This window comes from Haematobia irritans, chromosome 2, assembly GCF_050003625.1.
Source record: "Haematobia irritans isolate KBUSLIRL chromosome 2, ASM5000362v1, whole genome shotgun sequence".
Lineage (NCBI taxonomy): Eukaryota > Metazoa > Arthropoda > Insecta > Diptera > Muscidae > Haematobia > Haematobia irritans.
The window spans coordinates 177,099,522-177,125,124 of record NC_134398.1 but is presented as its reverse complement, the minus strand read 5'-3'; the positions used below and the strand labels follow the sequence as shown (position 1 = coordinate 177,125,124).

General features: G+C 23.0%; 1 protein-coding gene across 20 annotated transcripts in view; it reads left to right on the top strand.

Moving 5' to 3' along the window:
* Window positions 1-25,210, top strand: part of Nhe2 (Na[+]/H[+] hydrogen exchanger 2) — a 169,501-nt gene extending 144,291 nt beyond the window's left edge. For 14 of the 20 annotated variants that reach the window (XM_075296924.1, XM_075296913.1, XM_075296920.1 and 11 more), the window contains one exon: window positions 24,073-25,210. In XM_075296924.1, coding sequence (XP_075153039.1) covers window positions 24,073-24,574 — 502 coding nt within the window. In that variant the 3' untranslated portion in view covers window positions 24,575-25,210. Of the gene's footprint in view, window positions 1-663; window positions 1,375-8,452; window positions 9,026-13,526; window positions 14,059-24,072 lie in introns of those variants that run through there. The other 6 variants (XM_075296917.1, XM_075296926.1, XM_075296923.1 and 3 more) reach the window with 3 other exon arrangements.
* The last annotated feature ends 393 nt before the right edge of the window (window positions 25,211-25,603 follow it).

The following is a 25,603-nucleotide window of genomic DNA, read 5'->3' as shown; positions in this document are numbered from 1 at the left end:
ATATCAAGTAATTTGCTAGCTTCGAATGCAATAAATTAGCTTTAACTATAAATAATATTCTAATAATAATACAAAGTAATCACACTGATAATTTTTTGTCTTTTTCGGATATGTTTTAATATTTTATCTTAAACATCAACCTCTCAAGACACCTCCTACAAATATTTTTCTTCTCTACACCACTTTTGAAGTCTCTTAAAAATATTTTTGTTTTTTTTAGTAAAATGTGGTTTTGTTTCAATTTTTGAATTTTTTTTTTTTACTTTTTGTCTAATTTATTTTATTACCGAAATAAAATATATACAATTCTTTTCACTTGTGATAAACTCCAGAATCCTATTGATAAATATTCTTATGTTAATATGTCTTCTATACATATATTTTCTATTTTTCTCTTTTTTTATTGTTATTTCTTTGTGCCTTTCTATTTTTTGGGCAAAAAAAAAATTGATTTTGATTCTTTTTTTGATATATCTATAATCAATATGTGTATGTATGTATGCGTGTGTGTATACCACGATATTATGCGTCGATGCGTATGTGTGTGTGTGTGTATCTTCTCACATTGTCTCACACCAAAACCACCCTTTCCAATTGCCGATGATCGTTACTCTTGGAAACAAACAAACAAATTTTCAACATATTTACGCATGTGATCTACAGACTTTTGGTAACCGGTCGCAGACCAAGTAAACTACTCAATATAAGTCCTTTGCTATTGGGCAATATTTCGAATAATTCCAATGATTCTTTACCCACTACAACAACTACCATCACGCCTACTAATACCATAGATAATAATTATGATTATACTACTAAAAATGGGACAGGCACCACAGCGACGACAAATACTACAACAACATTGACGACGACAACGACACCAACAACTGCTACAACAACAACAACTAATGAAAATTCACCAACATGTTCAACGCCTACATCAGCAACAAGTACGACAAGAAGTCCTCCCTATGTACCCTGTAGTCCAGTGAAGGAAGTCTGAGTCGCTCAGCGTCTACACAACGCATTGACACCAAACACACATACATATGCCCCAAAATATCCATACATATATTCACATATTTAATACAGAAAATAGTAAGCCACCTATCTTCTACAACAAATACTACGACATATACAAAAAACAAAAACAAACAAAGAGAGTGCAAAAAGATCAATAAATACCAGGAACATATTTTTCGAACCCATTTTATAACTTTACCAAGTTTTGTAAAGTCAAGGTGATATTGTTGAAAATGTTAGTATACTGAGAGAATTTAATTACAAATAGAATTAAAAAAACAAACCTCCTTCATAACCTCAATCACATTCAACTCAATTATCTACACAAATATATCTCCTCTCATATATAAATGTTGTATAGAGTAATTAATGTATAGTCATAGAGAAAACAAAAACCCAAAAGAGAATGTTTGGGAGTCAAGAGTAAGAGAGTAAGAGTCAATTAAAAGTCGAACAGCACGCAAATATTTTAAGTATTCGTATGATGAATTTAAAATTAAGTTAAATTAAGTTAAATTAAATTAAATTAAATTAAATTAAATTAAATTAAATTAAATTAAATTAAATTAAATTAAATTAAATTAAATTAAATTAAATTAAATTAAATTAAATTAAATTAAATTAAATTAAATTAAATTAAATTAAATTAAATTAAATTAAATTAAATTAAATTAAATTAAATTAAATTAAATTAAATTAAATTAAATTAAATTAAATTAAATTAAATTAAATTAAATTAAATTAAATTAAATTAAATTAAATTAAATTAAATTAAATTAAATTAAATTAAATTAAATTAAATTAAATTAAATTAAATTAAATTAAATTAAATTAAATTAAATTAAATTAAATTAAATTAAATTAAATTAAATTAAATTAAATTAAATTAAATTAAATTAAATTAAATCAAATCAAATCAAATCAAATTAACCCTGGAAAGTCATCCTTATTTTTTATACACTAACGTCATCCTTCGTCATTTTGACTACGGCTTATTTCAAGGCGCCATAATTTACATCGTAAGAAAAAATGAGAAACAAAACTGAGTTTATTTTCTTATTCAATTTGTTTTTAATTAGTATAAAACAAAAAATCATAAAATTCTTGAATTAGTATTACTCAAATTGATCATTTCCCAATCGACTAAAATGCATGTTAAATCGAAAATGAAATTACGCGTCGTCATTTTGACGAAGGATGACTGTCCAGGGTTAAATTAAATTAAATTAAATTAAATTAAATTAAATTAAATTAAATTAAATTAAATTAAATTAAATTAAATTAAATTAAATTAAATTAAATTAAATTAAATTAAATTAAATTAAATTAAATTAAATTAAATTAAATTAAATTAAATTAAATTAAATTAAATTAAATTAAATTAAATTAAATTAAATTAAATTAAATTAAATTAAATTAAATTAAATTAAATTAAATTAAATTAAATTAAATTAAATTAAATTAAATTAAATTAAATTAAATTAAATTAAATTAAATTAAATTAAATTAAATTAAATTAAATTAAATTAAATTAAATTAAATTAAATTAAATTAAATTAAATTAAATTAAATTAAATTAAATTAAATTAAATTAAATTAAATTAAATTAAATTAAATTAAATTAAATTAAATTAAATTAAATTAAATTAAATTAAATTAAATTAAATTAAATTAAATTAAATTAAATTAAATTAAATTAAATTAAATTAAATTAAATTAAATTAAATTAAATTAAATTAAATTAAATTAAATTAAATTAAATTAAATTAAATTAAATTAAATTAAATTAAATTAAATTAAATTAAATTAAATTAAATTAAATTAAATTAAATTAAATTAAATTAAATTAAATTAAATTAAATTAAATTAAATTAAATTAAATTAAATTAAATTAAATTAAATTAAATTAAATTAAATTAAATTAAATTAAATTAAATTAAATTAAATTAAATTAAATTAAATTAAATTAAATTAAATTAAATTAAATTAAATTAAATTAAATTAAATTAAATTAAATTAAATTAAATTAAATTAAATTAAATTAAATTAAATTAAATTAAATTAAATTAAATTAAATTAAATTAAATTAAATTAAATTAAATTAAATTAAATTAAATTAAATTAAATTAAATTAAATTAAATTAAATTAAATTAAATTAAATTAAATTAAATTAAATTAAATTAAATTAAATTAAATTAAATTAAATTAAATTAAATTAAATTAAATTAAATTAAATTAAATTAAATTAAATTAAATTAAATTAAATTAAATTAAATTAAATTAAATTAAATTAAATTAAATTAAATTAAATTAAATTAAATTAAATTAAATTAAATTAAATTAAATTAAATTAAATTAAATTAAATTAAATTAAATTAAATTAAATTAAATTAAATTAAATTAAATTAAATTAAATTAAATTAAATTAAATTAAATTAAATTAAATTAAATTAAATTAAATTAAATTAAATTAAATTAAATTAAATTAAATTAAATTAAATTAAATTAAATTAAATTAAATTAAATTAAATTAAATTAAATTAAATTAAATTAAATTAAATTAAATTAAATTAAATTAAATTAAATTAAATTAAATTAAATTAAATTAAATTAAATTAAATTAAATTAAATTAAATTAAATTAAATTAAATTAAATTAAATTAAATTAAATTAAATTAAATTAAATTAAATTAAATTAAATTAAATTAAATTAAATTAAATTAAATTAAATTAAATTAAATTAAATTAAATTAAATTAAATTAAATTAAATTAAATTAAATTAAATTAAATTAAATTAAATTAAATTAAATTAAATTAAATTAAATTAAATTAAATTAAATTAAATTAAATTAAATTAAATTAAATTAAATTAAATTAAATTAAATTAAATTAAATTAAATTAAATTAAATTAAATTAAATTAAATTAAATTAAATTAAATTAAATTAAATTAAATTAAATTAAATTAAATTAAATTAAATTAAATTAAATTAAATTAAATTAAATTAAATTAAATTAAATTAAATTAAATTAAATTAAATTAAATTAAATTAAATTAAATTAAATTAAATTAAATTAAATTAAATTAAATTAAATTAAATTAAATTAAATTAAATTAAATTAAATTAAATTAAATTAAATTAAATTAAATTAAATTAAATTAAATTAAATTAAATTAAATTAAATTAAATTAAATTAAATTAAATTAAATTAAATTAAATTAAATTAAATTAAATTAAATTAAATTAAATTAAATTAAATTAAATTAAATTAAATTAAATTAAATTAAATTAAATTAAATTAAATTAAATTAAATTAAATTAAATTAAATTAAATTAAATTAAATTAAATTTAAATTAAATTAAATTAAATTAAATTAAATTAAATTAAATTAAATTAAATTAAATTAAATTAAATTAAATTAAATTAAATTAAATTAAATTAAATTAAATTAAATTAAATTAAATTAAATTAAATTAAATTAAATTAAATTAAATTAAATTAAATTAAATTAAATTAAATTAAATTAAATTAAATTAAATTAAATTAAATTAAATTAAATTAAATTAAATTAAATTAAATTAAATTAAATTAAATTAAATTAAATTAAATTAAATTAAATTAAATTAAATTAAATTAAATTAAATTAAATTAAATTAAATTAAATTAAATTAAATTAAATTAAATTAAATTAAATTAAATTAAATTAAATTAAATTAAATTAAATTAAATTAAATTAAATTAAATTAAATTAAATTAAATTAAATTAAATTAAATTAAATTAAATTAAATTAAATTAAATTAAATTAAATTAAATTAATTTAAATTGAACTTAATTTAATTTAATTTAATTTAATTTAATTTAATTTAATTTAATTTAATTTAATTTAATTTAATTTAATTTAATTTAATTTAATTTAATTTAATTTAATTTAATTTAATTTAATTTAATTTAATTTAATTTAATTTAATTTAATTTAATTTAATTTAATTTAATTTAATTTAATTTAATTTAATTTAATTTAATTTAATTTAATTTAATTTAATTTAATTTAATTTAATTTAATTTAATTTAATTTAATTTAATTTAATTTAATTTAATTTAATTTAATTTAATTTAATTTAATTTAATTTAATTTAATTTAATTTAATTTAATTTAATTTAATTTAATTTAATTTAATTTAATTTAATTTAATTTAATTTAATTTAATTTAATTTAATTTAATTTAATTTAATTTAATTTAATTTAATTTAATTTAATTTAATTTAATTTAATTTAATTTAATTTAATTTAATTTAATTTAATTTAATTTAATTTAATTTAATTTAATTTAATTTAATTTAATTTAATTTAATTTAATTTAATTTAATTTAATTTAATTTAATTTAATTTAATTTAATTTAATTTAATTTAATTTAATTTAATTTAATTTAATTTAATTTAATTTAATTTAATTTAATTTAATTTAATTTAATTTAATTTAATTTAATTTAATTTAATTTAATTTAATTTAATTTAATTTAATTTAATTTAATTTAATTTAATTTAATTTAATTTAATTTAATTTAATTTAATTTAATTTAATTTAATTTAATTTAATTTAATTTAATTTAATTTAATTTAATTTAATTTAATTTAATTTAATTTAATTTAATTTAATTTAATTTAATTTAATTTAATTTAATTTAATTTAATTTAATTTAATTTAATTTAATTTAATTTAATTTAATTTAATTTAATTTAATTTAATTTAATTTAATTTAATTTAATTTAATTTAATTTAATTTAATTTAATTTAATTTAATTTAATTTAATTTAATTTAATTTAATTTAATTTAATTTAATTTAATTTAATTTAATTTAATTTAATTTAATTTAATTTAATTTAATTTAATTTAATTTAATTTAATTTAATTTAATTTAATTTAATTTAATTTAATTTAATTTAATTTAATTTAATTTAATTTAATTTAATTTAATTTAATTTAATTTAATTTAATTTAATTTAATTTAATTTAATTTAATTTAATTTAATTTAATTTAATTTAATTTAATTTAATTTAATTTAATTTAATTTAATTTAATTTAATTTAATTTAATTTAATTTAATTTAATTTAATTTAATTTAATTTAATTTAATTTAATTTAATTTAATTTAATTTAATTTAATTTAATTTAATTTAATTTAATTTAATTTAATTTAATTTAATTTAATTTAATTTAATTTAATTTAATTTAATTTAATTTAATTTAATTTAATTTAATTTAATTTAATTTAATTTAATTTAATTTAATTTAATTTAATTTAATTTAATTTAATTTAATTTAATTTAATTTAATTTAATTTAATTTAATTTAATTTAATTTAATTTAATTTAATTTAATTTAATTTAATTTAATTTAATTTAATTTAATTTAATTTAATTTAAAATTAAATTTAAATTTAAATTTAAATTTAAATTTAAAATTAAAATTAAAATTAAAATTAAAATGGGTCTAAATCAGAACCGATTTCAACCAAATTTGGCACACATAGCTACAATGCTAATTCTACTCCCTGTGCAAAATTTCAACTAAATCGGAGTTAAAAATTGGCCTCTGTGGTCAAAGGAGTGTAAATCGGGTGAAAGCTATATATGGGAGCTATATCGAAATCTGAACTGATTTGGTACAATTACCGATACTATTAAACGTACTCCTTGTGCAAAATTTGAAGCAAGTCAGGGCAAAACTTTGGCTTTTGAGGCCATATAAGTCACAATCCGACGAAAGATATATATATATAGGAGCTATATCTAACTCTGAACCGATTTCAATCAAATTTAGCACACATGACTATACTACCAATTGTACTATTTGTGCAAAATTGCAAGCTAATCGGGATAAAACTCTGGCTTCTGGGTCCATATAAGTGCATATCGGGCGAAAGATATATATCGGAGCTATATCTAAATCTGAATCGATTTCAACCAAATTTTGTACACTTGACTATACTACTAATTGTACTCCTAGTGCAAAATTTCAACCAAATTCGACCAAAACTCTGGCTTCTGCTGCCATATAAATCCATATCGGGCGAAAGATATATATGGGAGCTACATCTAAATCTGAACCGATTTCAATCAAATTTTGCACACTTGACTATACGACTAAGTGTTATGTTTGTACAAAATTTCAAGCAAATCGGTATAAAACTTTGGCTGATGGGTCCATATTAGTGCATATCGGGCGAAAAATATATATGGGAGCTATATCTAAATCTGAACTGATTTCTTCCAAAATCAATAGGGTTCTATTCTGTCCCAATTTAGGAACATGTGCCAAATTTGAAGGCGATTGGACTTAAATTGCGACCTAGACTTTGATCACAAAAATGTGTTCACAGACAGACGGACGGACGGACGGACAGACGGACATGGTTATATCGACTCAGGGGCCCACCCTGAGCATTATTGCCAAAGGCACCATGTGTCTATCTCGTCTCCTTCTGGGTGTTACAAACATATGCACTAACTTATAATACCCTGTTCCACAGTGTGGCGCAGGGTATAAAAATAGAAATAAAAATAAAATTAAATTATTTTATTCCTTGAAAATTCCAATTTTGTTTTATGGTGATCTATTGTTGTAATCAAATCAAATTAAATTAAATTTAAATTAAATTTAAAATTAAAATTAAACTAAAATTAATATTAAAAAATAGAAATAAAAATAAAATTAAATTATTTTATTCCTTGTAAATTCCAATTTCTATTGTTATAATCAAATCAAAATAAATTAAATTAATTTAAATTTAAATTTAAATTTAAAATTAAATTTAAATGTAAAATTATAATTAAAATTAAAATTAAACTAAAATTAATATTAATATTAAAATAAAATAGAAATAAAAATAAAACTAAAATATTTTATTCCTTACAATTTCCAATTTTGTTTTATTGTGATCTATTGTTATAATCAATCATACGCCACAATGCCCTGAAAATAATATTCATCATACGCTCCCATATCTTGGCTCCCAACTATTTTTTTATGTCTATATACTGCATTAAGAATATTCAATTCTCCTTTTGGTATATACAAATTGGAAATTGGAACATGTATATTTTCTTACATGTAAATCTCCATCATTCCCCTATTTCAATCCCACAAACTAATCACATTTGTAAATGTGTATATCCCCCATAATAAATATTTGATGTGTGTATAGCAAGTAAAGTTATTTAAAACAAAATGAAAACTAGAAAAGAAAGCATTGTTTTGTCATCAAAACGTCCAATGTCAAGGGGCTTTAGCATAAAAAAAAAACAAACATGAATAGAAATAAAAGCCTGATAGAAATAAAACTGATTATCAAAAAAAAAATGTGTCTTTAATTTAAACGGAAATTTTAATAATCCTCATACCACCTACCTACCCTTCACAGTGATGACAGTAAGGAGAATCGTAGAGATGACAACAACTATAGATATGGTGATGATCTTGAGACAGTCATTGGTGGTGATAGTGATAATTCTAATATGACGATCGTAACTCCGCCAGCACTGCCAAAATCTTCTCAACCACCACCACCACCACAAGCACCATAATCATTACAGTAATTCCACACCAACACCAACTACACCTTCACCACCACTTAATACAATAACAACACAAAAATGTTACGACTAATTATAATTTTAAACCATTGACTTTTCTATGTATTTGTATTTTAACATAGATCTTTTCTTAACTAAAAAAAACACAAACGAAATTTAATCTTTTAACTCTTTGTACTAAGTAAATATTTTTTTACAAATAATTTTTCTTTTTGTAATATTTTAGATAGCCTGTCTGTATTGTACTTATCAAGAACTTATGTTTTGTATTTTCTTTGTCTTTTTTTTTTTTTGTATTTATTTTATTAACAACACACGCCTTGTAATTGCACCCAAAATTTTGTGTATTTTATATTTGTTTTTTTTTAGTTTTGCACTAATAAAATTGTTTTATTTTTTTACATGTGATTTTTTATATGTTTTGCACTATGTATGTGATTATATTTAAAGAGACTTGTTGTATTTTTTTCGAATTTATATTTTAAAGATTTGAATTTACATAAAATTTGATATAAAAATTTATTAGTAATATAAAAGAAAAACTATCAAAATTTGAACCGATATGGTTCATACGCGGTATCATAAACTAAAATTTTTCATAGAAAATTTACTAGTGGGCATCAGTGTTGCCAGCATTTTTCCGGCTCTTGTCCCCAAATTATGATGTTTTCGTCCCCAAAAATCCCCAATTTAAATTTAAGTCAGTGGAAAATCAGTAATAATTATATAGCAAGCTGCAATAAGATCAAGATTTTAAGAATGCGAGTTCGGAGTCCCTTGTATTTATGAATTAATATAGAAAACAAAATTTGAGAAAATTTTCTATATAGAAAACAAAAAAAAAATTTTTTTTTGACAAAATGTTCTATATAGAAAAAATTTTTTTGACAAAATGTTCTATATAGAAATAAAATTTTGACTAAATTTTCTACATAGAAATAAACTTTTGACAAAATTTTCTATAGAAATTAAATTTTGACAAAATTTTCTTATAGAAAAAAATTGGGACAAAATTTTGTATAGAAATAAAATTTTGAGAAAATTTTCTATAGAAATGAAATTTTGACAAAATTTTCTATATAGAAACAAAATTGGGAAAAAATTTTGTATAGAAATTAAATTTTGACAAAATTTTCTATCGAAATAAAATGTTGACAAAAATTTCTATAAAAATAAAATTTTGACAAAATTTTCTATAGAAATGAAATTTTTACAAAATGTTCTATAGAAATAAAATTTTGACAAAATGTTCTATGGAAATAAAATTTTGACAAAATTTTCTATAGAAATGAAATTTTGACAAAATTTTCTATAGAAATAAAATTTTGACAAAATTTTCTATAGAAATAAAATTTTGACAAAATTTTCTATAGAAATAAAATTTTGACAAAATTTTCTATAGAAATAAAATTTTGACAAAATTTTCTATAGAAATAAAATTTTGACAAAATTTTCTATAGAAATAAAATTTTGACAAAATTTTCTATAGAAATGAAGTTTTGGCAAAATTTTCTATAGAAATAAATTTTTGATAACATTTTCTATAGAAATAAAATTTTGACAAAATTTTCTATAGAAATAAAATTTTGACAAAATTTTCTATAGAAATAAAATTTTGACAAAATTTTCTATAGAAATAAAATTTTGACAAAATTTTCTATAGAAATAAAATTTTGACAAAATTTTCTATAGAAATAAAATTTTGACAAAATTTTCTATAGAAATAAAATTTTGACAAACTTTTCTATAGAAATAAAATTTTGACAAAATTTTCTATAGAAATAAAATTTTGACAAAATTTTCTATAGAAATAAAATTTTGACAAAATTTTCTATAGAAATGAAGTTTTGGCAAAATTTTCTATAGAAATAAATTATTGATAACATTTTCTATAGAAATAAAATTTTGACAAAATTTTCTATAGAAATAAAATTTTAACAAAATTTTCTATAGAAATGAAATTTTGACAAATTTTTCTATAGAAATGAAATTTTGGCAAAATTTTCTTAGAAATAAAATTTTGACAAAAGTTTCTACAGAAATAAAATTTTAACAAAATTTTCTATAAAAATAAAGTTTTGACAAAATTTTCTATAGAAATAAATTTTTGACAAAATTTTCTATAGAAATAAAACTTTGAAAAAATTTTCTATAGAAATGAAATTTTGACAAAATTTTCTATAGAAAACCGATTTCTCGGAAATATCCCCACAAAAATAGCCAAATTTATGGATATTCCCCACCAAATCCCCAAGTCCCCAAATGTCGTCCCCATTCACAAAAAAATATCCCCAATTTGGGGGAAAATCCCCAATACTGGCAACACTGGTGGGCATAGCAAATATAAAAAAGGCAGTTGGCATTTTATAATCTAGGGCCATTATCTTTTACAATTTTAATAAGTGGGAATTCAACTGTGTCCGACCTCGCACCAAAAACATCCTCCTTATATATAAAAAAAAAAGTTTTTTCTTGGGCTTCAATCACCAAATTAATTGATGCTATTAATTTCCTTCCAATAACCCAAATGATAATATTAATTACTTCTATAAAAATAATCCAATTAAATTTTTGCAATTGTCTTTGATTAAAAAATTTACTGAGTTATACACACCAACCTGGGATGGTGACGGGGCATAATGAGTTTATGATTCCATATGTAACTAATTGAAATATCGACTTCCGATTATAAAAAAATATACTCTTGGTAAGGGAGAAATTCTAAGACGATCTAATGATGTTCGTCTGTCTCTTCTAATCAAGCCTTGAAAAATGAAGCAATCGTTCTAAAATTTGGCACAGATTCGTAAACTGATGCGCATATGACATGTTCTGATCCAATGTTTGTAATTATCTCCATATAGACCGATCGCCCAATATCACTTCTTAAGCTTCTAAAAACCGCGATTTTTCTTCAGAGTTACCTAAAATTGAAAATTTAGGAAATTTTAGGTCCAAAAATAAAAGTGCCAAATGCGATGCGCATCGGTCCATGTTTTAGTGTTGGCCAGATACAAACCCATCTCCCGAAGGCTTCTAGACAATTCTTATCCTATTAGTTTTAAATCAAAAATGTGTCGGTAGTTTAGCTCCAAAAAGACCCTTGTCGAATCGGTTTTTCTCGGTCCATGTTTTGCTATAGCCTAAATTGATTTTTTGGGCTTCTGTAAACCGCATTTTTCTTTTTACTATTTACCTGAAGCTAGAAATTTAGGGGAATTTAGGTTCACAAAGAAGTTTTGCCAAATTATCGGAACATATATAGGTAGATGTTTTCTTGATATTACCCTGACAAAACACCGCAAATTTATCCAATTTGTTTGAAATCTGAAATCTAGAAGTCGGTCTTAGGTCCACATATAAGTGTGCCGCATTGGTCCATATTTAACCATAATCCTCTTATATGTTAGTCCTAAATCTACCGATTTACGGTATTTTAAATCCACAAAGATCAAGGTCGGCATTGGTTTATACCGACCCTTGTGGGTTGATAGAGCCCCCATATTAACCGACATTCACGCAATTTGAACTTTTGAACATCTAAACACCGCAATTTTAACCGGTTTGCCTAACATTGGAAATATTAAGTGTCGAGACAAAATATATGTCAAATTGGTTTTATATCGGAAACTAAACTCTAAAACTCAAACAAATGTTCTGATGCATTCTGCATATGTAGAAGCTTTAAATTAAAAAAAATGTTTATCCAAAAAGCAATGAAAATAGAACCGGAAGCGAATCAAAAACATTGCAGTTAACATTGGTTGTCATGGGGTGGAAAAAAATATAAAACTCATTTATAGTTCCTTAATTAGGTTAGGTTAAAGTGGCAGTCCGATTAAGTTTCAGGCTCACTTAGACTATTCAGTCCATTGTGATACCTCATTTAACTAAAAGTACCTATTACATATGGGCACTTCTAGTTTCAACCACTGAACCTTCTCCTTTCTTAATTAAAATCAGGGAAAATATTGGCCTTATTTTTTTTTAATTAAAAATTCTGTTTTTTAATTAAAAATTCAGTTTTTTAATTAAAAATTAAATTTAAATTTTTCAGAAAATAGAAAAAAATATAAAACTCTTTTTTATAGTTCCTTAATTAAACACCAAGAAAAATCTTACCAATATTTTTTGTTTTAATTAAAGTTTTGAAAAAAAAAATCAATTAAAAATGTAATAGACTACACAAATTAATTTAATCAACACTAAAATTAATTATACCAAAATCTACACTAAAAATTAATTGTATACATTGATGATTTAATTGACGTTGATGGATGATACTATAATTTCTCTGTCGTTGAAGAAATTTTAATTAATAATTAATTGAATCAATTAATTCCGTGATTGAAGACAAATTTTATTATTTTTTTTTTTCAGTGAAGATAACTAACAGGTCTCTTTAAATTAAAATTATTTTGCACAAAATATGTGTGTATAATTATTTGGTTTAGTTTTATTGAGGAGTACCATATATATTTTTTCAAAAAATATTTAATTAAAAAAAAAATATAACACAAAAATTATTATTATTATTAATAAAATCTAATATCAACTAACAAAACCAATACAATTTTGTTGTTTAATCAATAAATAAATCTTACCCCACTTTAAAAAGGTCCCCCCGCCCCCTTAAAAATTTGTGTTTTATTTATATGTAATATTTCAAAAATATATATATATATATATATTTTACAAATTAAAAATTTTATATACAAGTTAAAAAAAATAAAAACTACTACGTGTTTTATTGTTACACCTTACCAACAAGAAATTATATTATTTACTAAAAATTAACTCCCAAAAACTAACTGTACGTCCATTTTCTAATTATTAACCTAAAGAAGAACGATAACAAAACAAAAACTGACAATGGTTTTCTTCAATAAATCTTTCTTTTAGCGATTGTAATAATGATAGAGAAACATAATATTCATCACTCCACTACTACTACTACTACTACTACCAATACCAATACCCCTACCACTACTACTATCAAACTTAAACAAAACTAAGTTATTTTTCCAATGAGCCATGTAGTTAATTTTGTAGTTAAATGTTAAATGAAAACTAAAAACAAAAATGAAAACACTACTATATCTACTACTACTACTACTACTACCTACCTAACACATTACCAATGGAGAGAAAATGAAGAAATTTAAAAGTGAAAAACAATTTGATGCCACAGGATTGAGAAGATTACTCATCGATCGATAACACATTACCCCAAGCAGTCTGTCCGACTTTAAATGCCTACCTCCTTTTAAACATTTTCTATATAACAGAGCATGCCATCCAATTTTTCTATATCAACAATATAATAATCATAATGGATTTCATTAATTAAATATACTTACAAAACGAATTTATTACTAAACAATAAAACAAAAGAAGCAATTAATAATTTCTTCCTTATGTACATATTCCAAAACGTTGTATATAAATTAACAAAAGGAAAAATATTTGAATCAATTGGTATTAACTTATATTGAAAATACTAAATTTGCAAATGTAAGTACAACATATATCATCAGTATTGTTTTTGTTTTTTTTTTGGTATTAATTAATTCAACACAATTTTTAGTTATAAATTTTATAATTTGAAATTATTGTCTAGACTATTTTAAATTCATGGTATGTTGTATTAAATGTTATTAGAAAAGAAATTAATTTAAATTAAAATAAATTAAAACTTTAATTTAAAAATTAAAAACTAAATTTAAATCAATATTTAAATATAAGTATAAAAATAATTTCAAAAATCCTTTATCATCAATAAAAAAATTCCCTTTGCAATATTTGCATACTTTCAGTCGGGTATATGCAGTTCTCAAAGCATTAAATATGTTAGATTTCAAAATCAGTGTTACCGTTGCTCCACATGAGCGATTAATATGTTCTTCTTCTTTTTGTTTAATGTGATGAAACGTATTGTACAACTGTGTTTAAATTAAAAAAAAATATACATTTCCTTTACCAAATTGCTTATTTTTCGAATTTAAATCGTACCCCTAAAAGTATGCAGATATAAATTAATGGACATTTTAAGATGTAGGCAAACGGGGTTATACCCTACTCAGTAAATTTTGAAAAATAAACCTTGAAGAAAAACTTATATTTATAACTTAAATTAGTATTAACATTTACATTAAAATTAAATTAAAATAATTTCAAACTAAACAAATTTGCAGGAGTTATTTACCATTGGCCTATTGCTTTTTCATTATCTGTCAATGCAATGTGGATTCCAATTGAAATATTATCTGTCAAAGCAATGCGAATTCCCATTAAAATATTTGTATTCTTTCAAGTGGTTTTATGCAGTTATTATTAATAAATTTTATAAATATATTTTAGTTACCATATTTCTTCCTTTTAGAATTAAATCGTATCCCTAAAAGTATGCAAATATATTAATTGGCAGTTTTAGAAGCAAAATCAATAAATTATGAGGATTTGTGGTTAATTTATATCAATGATACTTTCTGTATTCGCATTTTATTTGGGAAATGTATTTCCATTACCAAATTGTGTACATTTAGAAATAATTCGTGCACCTAAAAGTATGCAAATATTTATCGATGGTCAGGTTTATACGTAGCCAGTCGGGTTTATCCTTTGATCAATAAATTATGAAGCTTTACCCGTGAAGAAACTTAGGAAAAATATTGTTTGTTTAAAGCTAGGAATGGGGGGGGGGGGGATTTTGCTACTCTGAGATAACCGCAATTCAATAGTCCTTGTCCTTGAAGGACAGAGTAAATAGTTTTCTCCATTTTAATTTCAGAGATTGAATTAAAATTAATGTTTAATTAAAAAATAAAAATTGTATTAAATAAAAATTAATATTAAAATTATAATCAACATTAAAATCACAAATAAAATTAAAAGTAAAATTCCAATTAAAAATAAAATTCAAATTCACATTTAAAATCGAATTAAACGCAAAATTTAAATTAGTGCATAAATAAAATCTCTATTTAACAAATTTAAATTATTATTAAATTTTATTTATTAAAAAAATTAATTGAAAATTTAAAGTTAAAATGAAAAGTTAAAGTTAAAATGCACATAAAAATGAAAAATAAAATTCAAATTAAATGCAAAATTTAAGTGGATACATACAATTTGAATTTATTTTAAATTAAATTATTATAAAGATTTATTAATTTCAAATTAAATATGAAAATTAAAAATTCAAATTTAATGTCAAAATAAACGAAAAATTCAAATTTCAATTTAATTAAAATTAAATTGTTATTAAATTTTATTAAGTTAGTAAAAAGTAAAATTAAGTTAAACTTAAAATTGAAATAAAAATGAAAATTAAAATTAAAATTAAAAAAAAAATGCAAAATTTAATTTAATGCATTCATAAAATTTCAATTTAATTAAAATTAAATTATTACTAAATGTTTATGATTAATAAAAAGTAAAATTAAAATTAAAATTGAAAAACTAAAATTAATGGAAATTAAAATTAAAATGAACACGAAAATTCAAATAAACCCAAAATTCAATTTTATGTATACAAAAATTTCAATTTAATTAAAATTAATTTATTGTTAAATTGTTTTAATTTAGTAAAAAATAAAATTTAAATTTAAAAAAATTAAACATAAAATTAATCACAAAATACAATTTAATGTATTCATAAAATTTAAATTTATTGAAAATTAAATTATTATTAAAATTTATTAATTTCAAATTAAATAATAAAATTAAATTAAAAATAAAATACAAACTTAAACTCAATTTAAATGCAAATTTCAAGTTAGTATATAAATAAAATTTCAATTTAGTTACAATTTATTTTTTTATTAAATTTTATTAATTTAGTAAAAAGCAAAATTACATTAAAAATTGAAATTTAATTTAAAGTTACAAGTAGAAAAAAATGGAAATAAAAATGAAAATTAAAAATAAAATTCAAATCCAAATTAAACGTGAAATTCAATTTAATGTATATATACAATTTCAATTTAATTAAAATTAAATTTTTATTAAAATTTATTGATTTCAAATTAAATAATAAAACTACATTAAAAATGAAATTCAAATTTAAACTCAAATTAAATTCAAATTTTAAGTTAGTATACACGTAAAATTTCAATTTAATTAAAATTTATTTGTTATTAAATTTTAGTAATTTAGTAAAAAGTAAAATTAAATTAAAAATTTAATAAATTGAAATTAAAGTTACAAGTAAAAAAATGGAAATAAAAATGAAATTCAAATTAAACGTAAATTTCAATTTAATGTATACATAAAATTTCAATTTTATTAAAATTAAATTTTTATTAAAATTTATTGATTTCAAATTAAATAATAAAAGTAAATTAAAATTGAAATTCAAATTTAAACTCAAATTATACGCAAAATCCAAGTTTGTGTATAAATAAAATTTCAATTGAAATAAAATTAAAGTATTATGAAATGTTATTAATTTAGTAAAAAAAAAAAATAAATTAAAATTAAATAGAAAATTAAAGTTAAAGTTAAAAATAAAATTACAATTCAAAATCAGATGAAAATTAAAATTAAAACAATATTATTAAAAACAATAAAATTCAAATTTAAATTCAAAATAAACCCAAAATTCAATTTAATGTATACATAAAATTTCAATAAAAATTAAATTATTAAAATTAAAAATAAAATTCAAATTTAAAATGAACACAAAATTCAAGTTAGTGTATAAATAAAATTTTAATTTAAGTAAAATTAAATTATTATTAAATTTTATTAATTTAGTCAAAAATAAAATTAAATTGAAAATTAAAATGGAAATGCATAAAAATGAAAATTAAAAATAAAATTCAATTTGAAAATTCAAATTAAATGCAAGATTCAATTTAATTAAAATTAAACTAATATTAAAATTTTGATTAATTTGTTTTCATATATGATTTCTATAGAAAAATGTTCAGTTGTTTTTATTCCTACATACCATGAATTTAATATATAGTTATATTAATAGTTTCGTATATGATGTTGTATTACAAATAAATATGCCATAAGAAATGTGTATTTAAACAGCAAAACATTGAAAGATAAATTGTATGTTTTATTCCATTTCATTAGAATTTCGAAAATATAACTTTTGATCAAAAATTATAAAACTGATTAAATATAATATGACCTTACTTAAACATATAATTTATCATTTCATTAATTGCTGTTTAAGTTCTTTTCTTTCGATAATATATTCAACATGTGTGCTTACATAGTTTCATAACTTTAAAAACAATTCTTATAACAATAAAACACGTCTAACATTATTGATTAACAGTATTAACAATTGTATAGAAATTAACATGAAAGAAAAAATGATATTAGTTTGAAAATACGAATTTATTTTAAATCTAACAAAATTGTATTGTTTTCCACATGTTTTGTTTTTTTTTCTCCAATGTGTTATTGATATAAAATAAAAATAAAATATTATTATTTTTTTATTTAATATATATGGAGTGCATGTTTTGAATTGTAATTTAATGTTATTCATAAATGTAATAATAAGCTCTGTTAATCCAAACATTACAATGTTAACCTTTCATAGAATAATGCTAAACAAAAATAGGTACTTAATTAACAGAACCTTAAGCTATATACGATTTTATTTTCTTATAATTTAATATATTCAAATCTATTTGTAACTCTATTGCTTAATAATCTATCTCTACACCATTGGTCTATTTTCTTTATTTGCATGTATGACTATTTGTTGCTTTATTTTTTAAATAACACAAACTATTATTCGAGTTCAACTAAAAACAAATTTTTAAATATAGCTAAACTTCGATATAACAAGGAATTACATTTCATGGAATTTTAACAAAGAAAAATATTAATATGTTAATAAATAAAAATTGAGATTTTGAATTTTTCTAGCCTGGTTATATTGAGGTTTTTCTGTATTTCGATTTTATTTCTCTTAACTTTTGCTTAATTTTTCTACTCAACAAGCTTTAAAACATCACTTGCCATTCTCAATTAACAATCACGCCTTATAATTAGACTAATTAATTGGATGTTAACATTTTATTAACATGTATAGCATGTTCTATAATATTGAATAAAGGCTAATTATAATATATACGAATTTTCGATCCTTAGCCAATATTTAATATTATTCATAAACATAATTGATTAACCTTTTTTTTTATAATATAAGTTTTACAGATTGCGATTATAGTTGGCACAGATTCGACAGTAATTATTAATTACTTCCCAATATCAAAAAAAAAAAAAAATAAATAAAACAATGTACTTTAGAATTAGTACGAAATTAATTGGGATTTTATTAATAAATAATTGCTTGGGGATTAATATTTAACTTTGTAGAAAAAAAATCCAAAGTAGCCATAGGAATGGAGAAAGGCTTGGAGTGTTTCGAAAGGCAGGGTTGTTGCCGGTTTACTCGTCAGAAAATGTCCCTATTTTCGTACCCAAAGGCAGAAAGAAGTAGAGAAATTTAAACTGCAGGATTACATTTGACAACGAATAAGTTAATTTATACGAAACACAAAATACCGACATTTAAACTTAAACAATAATAATAAATATCCAAAAATAAAGAATGATTTTCACTTCAAATGGAACCCTTTTGAAAACAAATGAAACCTTTTTCAAAACAAATGCAACCTTTTTCAACTGGAATTAAACCTTTTTTTTCAAATAAAACAACTATATACGGCCGTAAGTTCGGCCAGGCCGACTATTATGTACCCTCTACCATGTATTGGCATGGTTGTTAGCGGCCACATACTAACACAATGTACCAGATTTCAACCGAATCGAATGAAGTTTGCTCCTCCAAGAGGATCCGGAAGTCAAATCTGAGGATCGGTTTATATGGGGGATATATACCATATAATTATGGACCGATATGGACCAATATGAGCATTGGTAGAGACCAGGTACAAAATTTCAACCGGATCGAATGATTTTTTTCTCCCAGAGGCTCCGGAGGCCAAATGTGGGGATCGGTTTATATATAGCATATATCAGATATGGACTAATTTTTGCATGGTTGTTAGAGACACCACGTACCAAATTTCAACCGGATCGGATGAGTTCTGCTCCCCTAAGAGGCTCCGGAGGTCAAATCTGGGGATCGGTTTATATGGGGGCTATATATAATTATGGACCGATATGAACCAATTTTTGCATGGTTGTTAGAGACCATATACTAACACCACATACCAAATTTCGACTGGATCGGATGAATTTTTCTCCTCCAAGAAGCTCCGGACTTCCAATCTGGAGATCGGTTTATATGGGGGCTATATATATTTATAGACTGATATGGACCAATTTTTGCATGGTTGTTAGAGACCATATACTAACACCACGTACCAAATTTCAACTGGACCGTGTGAATTTTGTTCCTGCAAGAGGCTCGGGAGGTCAAATTTTGGGATTGGTTTATATGGGGGCTATATATAATTATGAACCGATATGGACCAATTTTGGCATGGTTGTTAGAGACCATATACTAACACCACGTACCAAATTTCAACTGCATCGGATGAATTTTGTTCCTCCAAGAGGCTCCGGAGGTCAAATCTGGGTATCGGTTTATATGGGGGCTATATATAATTATGGACCGATATGGACCAATTTCTGCATGGTTGTAAGAGACCATATACTAACACCACATACCAAATTTCTACTGGATCGGATGAATTTTGCTCCTCCAAGAAGCCCCGGACTTCCAATCTGGAGATCGGTTTATATAATTATGGATCGATATGGACCAATTTTGGCATGGTTGTTAGAGACCATATACTAACACCACATACCAAATTTCAACTGGATCGGATGAATTTTGCTCCTCCAAGAGGCTCCGCAATCCAAATCTGGGGGGTCGGTTTATATGGGGCTCTATAAAGAATTATGGACCGATAGGGACCAATTTTTGCATGGTTGTTAGAGACCATATACTAACACCATGTACCAAATTTCAACCGAATCGGATGAATTTTGTTCCTGCAAGAGGCTCCGGAGGTCAAATCTGGGGATAGGATTATATGGGGGCTATATATAATTATGGACCGATATGAAACAATTTTTGCATGGTTGTTAGAGACCATATACTAACACCACATACCAAATTTCAACTGGATCGGATGAATTTTGTTCCTGCAAGAGGCTCCGGAGTTCAAATTTGCTCCTCCAAAAGGCTCCAAACCCAAATCTGGGGAACTGTTAATATAGGGGCTATATATAATTATGAACCGATATGGAATAATTTTTGCATGGTTGTTAGAGACCATATACTACGCCACGTACCAAATTACAACTGGATGAATTTTGTTACTGCAAGAGGCTCCGGAGGTCAAATTTGGGGATCGGTTTATATAGGGGCTATATATAATTATGAACCGATATGGACTAATATTAGCATGGTTTTTAGTGTCCATATACTTACACAAAACACAAAATTTCAACTGGATCTGATGAATCGTGTTCCTCTTAGAGGGTCCGGAGTACAAATCAGGGGATCGGTTTATATGGGGACTATATATAATTATGAACCGATATGGATAAAAATTGTCTATGGTTGTAAGATACCATATACTAACACCATGTACCAAATTTCAACTGGATCGGATGAATTTCGCTCCTCCAAGAGGCTCCGCAATCCAAATCTAAGAGTCGGTTTATATGGGGGCTATATATAATTATGGACCGATAGGGACCAATTTTTGCATGGTTGTTAGAGATCATATACTAACACCACATACCAAATTTCAACTGGATCGAATGAATTTTGTTCCTGCAAGAGGCTCCGGAGGTCAAATTTGGGGATCGGTTTATATTTGGGCTATATAATTATGAACCGATATGGACCAACTTTTGCATGGTTGTTAGACATCATATACTAACACCACGTACCAAATTTCAACTGGATCGGATGAATTTTGTTCCTAAAAGAGGCTCGGGAGTTCAAATTTCTGGATCGGTTTATATGGGGGCTATATATAATTATGGACCGATATGGACCAATTTTTTCATGGTTGTTAGAGATCATATACAAACACCGCGTACTAAATTTCAACTGGATCGAAAAAATTTTGTTCCTGCAAGAGGCTCCGGAGGTCAAATCTGGGGATCGGTTTATATGGGGGCTATATACCATATAATTATGAACAGATATGGACCAATTCAAGCATGGTTGGTTGGTTAGAGACCACGTAAAAAATTTCAACCGGATCGAATGATGTTTGCTCCTCCATGAGGCTACGGAACACAAATGTGGAGATCGGATTGTATGGGGGCTATATATAATTATGGACGATTTATATAGAGGCTATTTATATTTATGGACCGATAGGGACCAATTTTTGCATGGTTGTTAGAGATTATATACTAACACCACGTTCTAAATTTCAACTGGATCGGATGAATTTTGTTCCTGCTAGAGGCTCCGGAGGTCAAATTTGGGGATCGGTTTATATGGGGGGTATATATAATTATGGACCGATATGAACCAATTTTTGCATGGTTGTTAGAGACCATATACTAACACCACATACCAAATTTCAACTGGATCGGATGAATATTGTTCCTCCAAGAGGCTCCGGAGGTCAAATTTGGGGATCGGTTTATATGGGGACTATATATAATTATGGATCGATATGGACCAATTTGTGTATGGTTGTTAGACATCATATACTAACACCACGTACAAAATTTCAACCGGATCGAATGATGTTTGCTCCTCCAAGAGAGTCCGCAAGTCAAATCTAGGGCTCGGTTTATATGGGGGCTATACGTAAAAGTGGCCCGATATGGCCCATTTGCAATACCATCTGACCTACATCAATAACAACTACTTATACCAAGTTTCAAGTCGATAGCTTGTTTCGTTCGGAAGTTAGCGTGATTTCAACAGACAGACGGACGGACGGACCGACATGCTTAGATCGACTCAGAATTTCACCACGACCCCCCAGAATATATATACTTTATGGGTTTTTAGAGTAATATTTCGATGTGTTACAAACGGAATGACAAAGCTAATATACCCCCATTCCAATGATGGAGGGTATGGTTAGGTTAGGTGGCAGTCCGATGTATCAGCCTCACTTAGACTATTCAGTCCATTGTGATACCACATTGGTGAACTTCTCTCTTATCACTGAGTGCTGCCCGATTCCATGTTAAGCACAATGACAAGGGACCTCCTTTTTATAGCCGAGTCCGAACGGTGTTCCACATTGCAGTGAAACCACTTAGAGAAGCTTAGAAACCCTCAGAAATGTCACCAGCATTACTGAGGTGGGATAAATCTAGGACACACATTGTGGAAATTTGCGTACTTCTGTTAAAATCGTATGTCTTTGAACTAAGGAAAATTTTCCGTAAAGTAAAGAAACGCATTTTTGATTTCAAGAAATTGTCCTTAAATTAGTTGAAATATAGAATCTTATAATTGAAGATAAAAACGCTTCAAATATAGTCTAAGGGCGTTTACGTTTCGCAAAAAATATGTTGCCTTGGTGTTACACTACTTTTTCCCTCATTGTATTTTCGCCCAAATGATAGTGTCATTCCAAAGTTATTATTAATTCATAACATTTTGAGGGATACAGGATCCAAAATGTATGACAGTGTCCTTCATATGTGGCAATCAATTTCGAGAATGTTGAACCTTTTTTTCCAATCGAAATCGCCATAAGACATATTTTGAAGATTTTGTATCTTTGATTGATTTTTTTTTTTTTTTTGGAATTAAGAACAAATTTTTTAATTTGAAGTATCTATAATAATTTGGATTTTTAAACTGGCATTTTTAATTATTTTTTTTTTTTATAAATTTTTAAAATTTAATAGATGCTCAATTAATTCCCTAAAAATATTTAAATATTTAATTATGCATATCACCAGTTAAATAGACCACGTTGAATAACTGTGCCAACTGTATTCACTCTGTAATAACAATTAAAAAATAAATAATTTTTTAAAAGTATGAGCAGCAGGGAAGTACACAGAGGGAGGAGGACTGACGACCAGGGTCCCTGTGACAATTTTTTTTGCCCTCATAGAAAATTTTCTTGGCTAACCAGAGTCCCTCTGGACCTTGTTCTACTCCTACCCCAAAACAGAAATCTGTGTACGTTCCTGATGTTTGTTTTAGACCAATAACATTTAAATTTTTTCTTACATGATAATTTTTATTTTCGATTTTTTTTTTGCCAAAAATAAAAAAAAAAACAAACAAAATTATTTCTTATAGTGTCATACTCATCTCATAATCTTTTTGAACTTTACATTTTTTTCTCTTTCAACAAAAATCCAAAAACAAATCCACAAAAATACGAAATCATCCATTGAAAATCCACGAACGAATGTCTTTTTCTTAAAAAAAAAAAAAATAATAAAATCAATACACATATTTACACTGAAAAAAAAAAAACAAAAACACCCTATACAGAGACATTATCCCCGAGGAATCTTATCACCATGGATATTCAAAATCACTGTGCGAACCCCAGGGTGAAGAGTGGGAGGCAATGTTAGCCGAAGCGGAACGTACCAATCATGCCAGTACGAATAGTGAAAAATTACTACGAAGCGGACGAGAACCCCTGCTACCAAAATTAACACCTCGGGCCCAAATAAGACGTGGCATGGGCATGGGTATGGGCCCCGCTGTTGGTACCAGCGCATCCAATAGTTCCGGCCTAAGTGGTGGTAGCAATAAAAAGAGTCATGTGACCACAGCCCTTCTATCCACCTCCAATTCAGACTATGATGATGATAACGACGAGGATTTCGATTTATATGATGATGAGAATATTGTGGTAACCACCACAATATCCAATACCGATGCCAATGGTCGTCCCCGTAGTGCAAGTGATGGCGAGGGTAGCAGTGCTACCACTTCAACCACAACCATACGTTTGACCCGCAACAATGATGAAAGTATTATTTGAGTAAAGCAACATGAACACGAAGATGAAGGAGGAGAAATGGAAGTCATCGAAGATGGACAAGAAAATAGGGATGGACTCTTCCCATCCCAATGGCAAGAGTATGAAGGAGCTGTAGCTGTTAATATAGAGGCAAGTGATAATGATGACTATGATTATGGTGATGATGATTATTACGACGATGCTGAAGATAATTTAGAGAGGCAAGAACAACAACATTTACTAATGGGTTCCAGAAAATCAAGAAATTTCTTTAAATATGAAATGTTTTATTAAAAACAACAACAAAACAAAATATTATAAAAAAAAGAGAATTGTTTTAAATTTACATTAACAGAAAAAAAACTGTAAAGAAAAAATTAGAAATAATAATTTTTGTTTTTGTGTATAAGAGTGGTCCAACCTTCAGCAGGAAGTTTTAGGTTATTGATTATGAAATTGAAAGTAAGCCAGAAATCTATAGGTTCAATGTGTATAGAGCATTTTATTTTTTGTTTGTTAGAAATTGAAAGAATCAAACAGTCTTTTTAGGAATTGTAATGGAGGATTACCAGAATTCCTCCGTAACTCTCCGTAACTACTCCAAAATGGCCCATAGTAAAAATAAAAAGTTCTTTGTTGTAATGACGAAATATGAAATTTATTATTTCTTTTTTGTTAATTTTTAAATTATTTATCATTATTATTTTAAACACTGACGGAAAATAATTGAAATTGAAATATACATATTTGAGATATAAAAAAAAGGTTATAAATCGAGCAAAAAGATTTGGTAAATTCTTACAGATTCCCTCACGAAATTAATTGATCCAAATAATTTTTTAATTGGAATTCCTTCACCAATGTGGTATCAAAATGGACTGAATAGTCTAAGTGAGCCTGATACATCGGGCTGCCACCTAACCTAACCTAACCTAATTGGAATTCCTTCCGTAGATGTATTACGGCTAATTTATTACCCTATCATTACTGATTATTTTTATGGTGAAAGGAAACATAAAAATGCCCAAATTACTGCTTCCTTCACGAAAT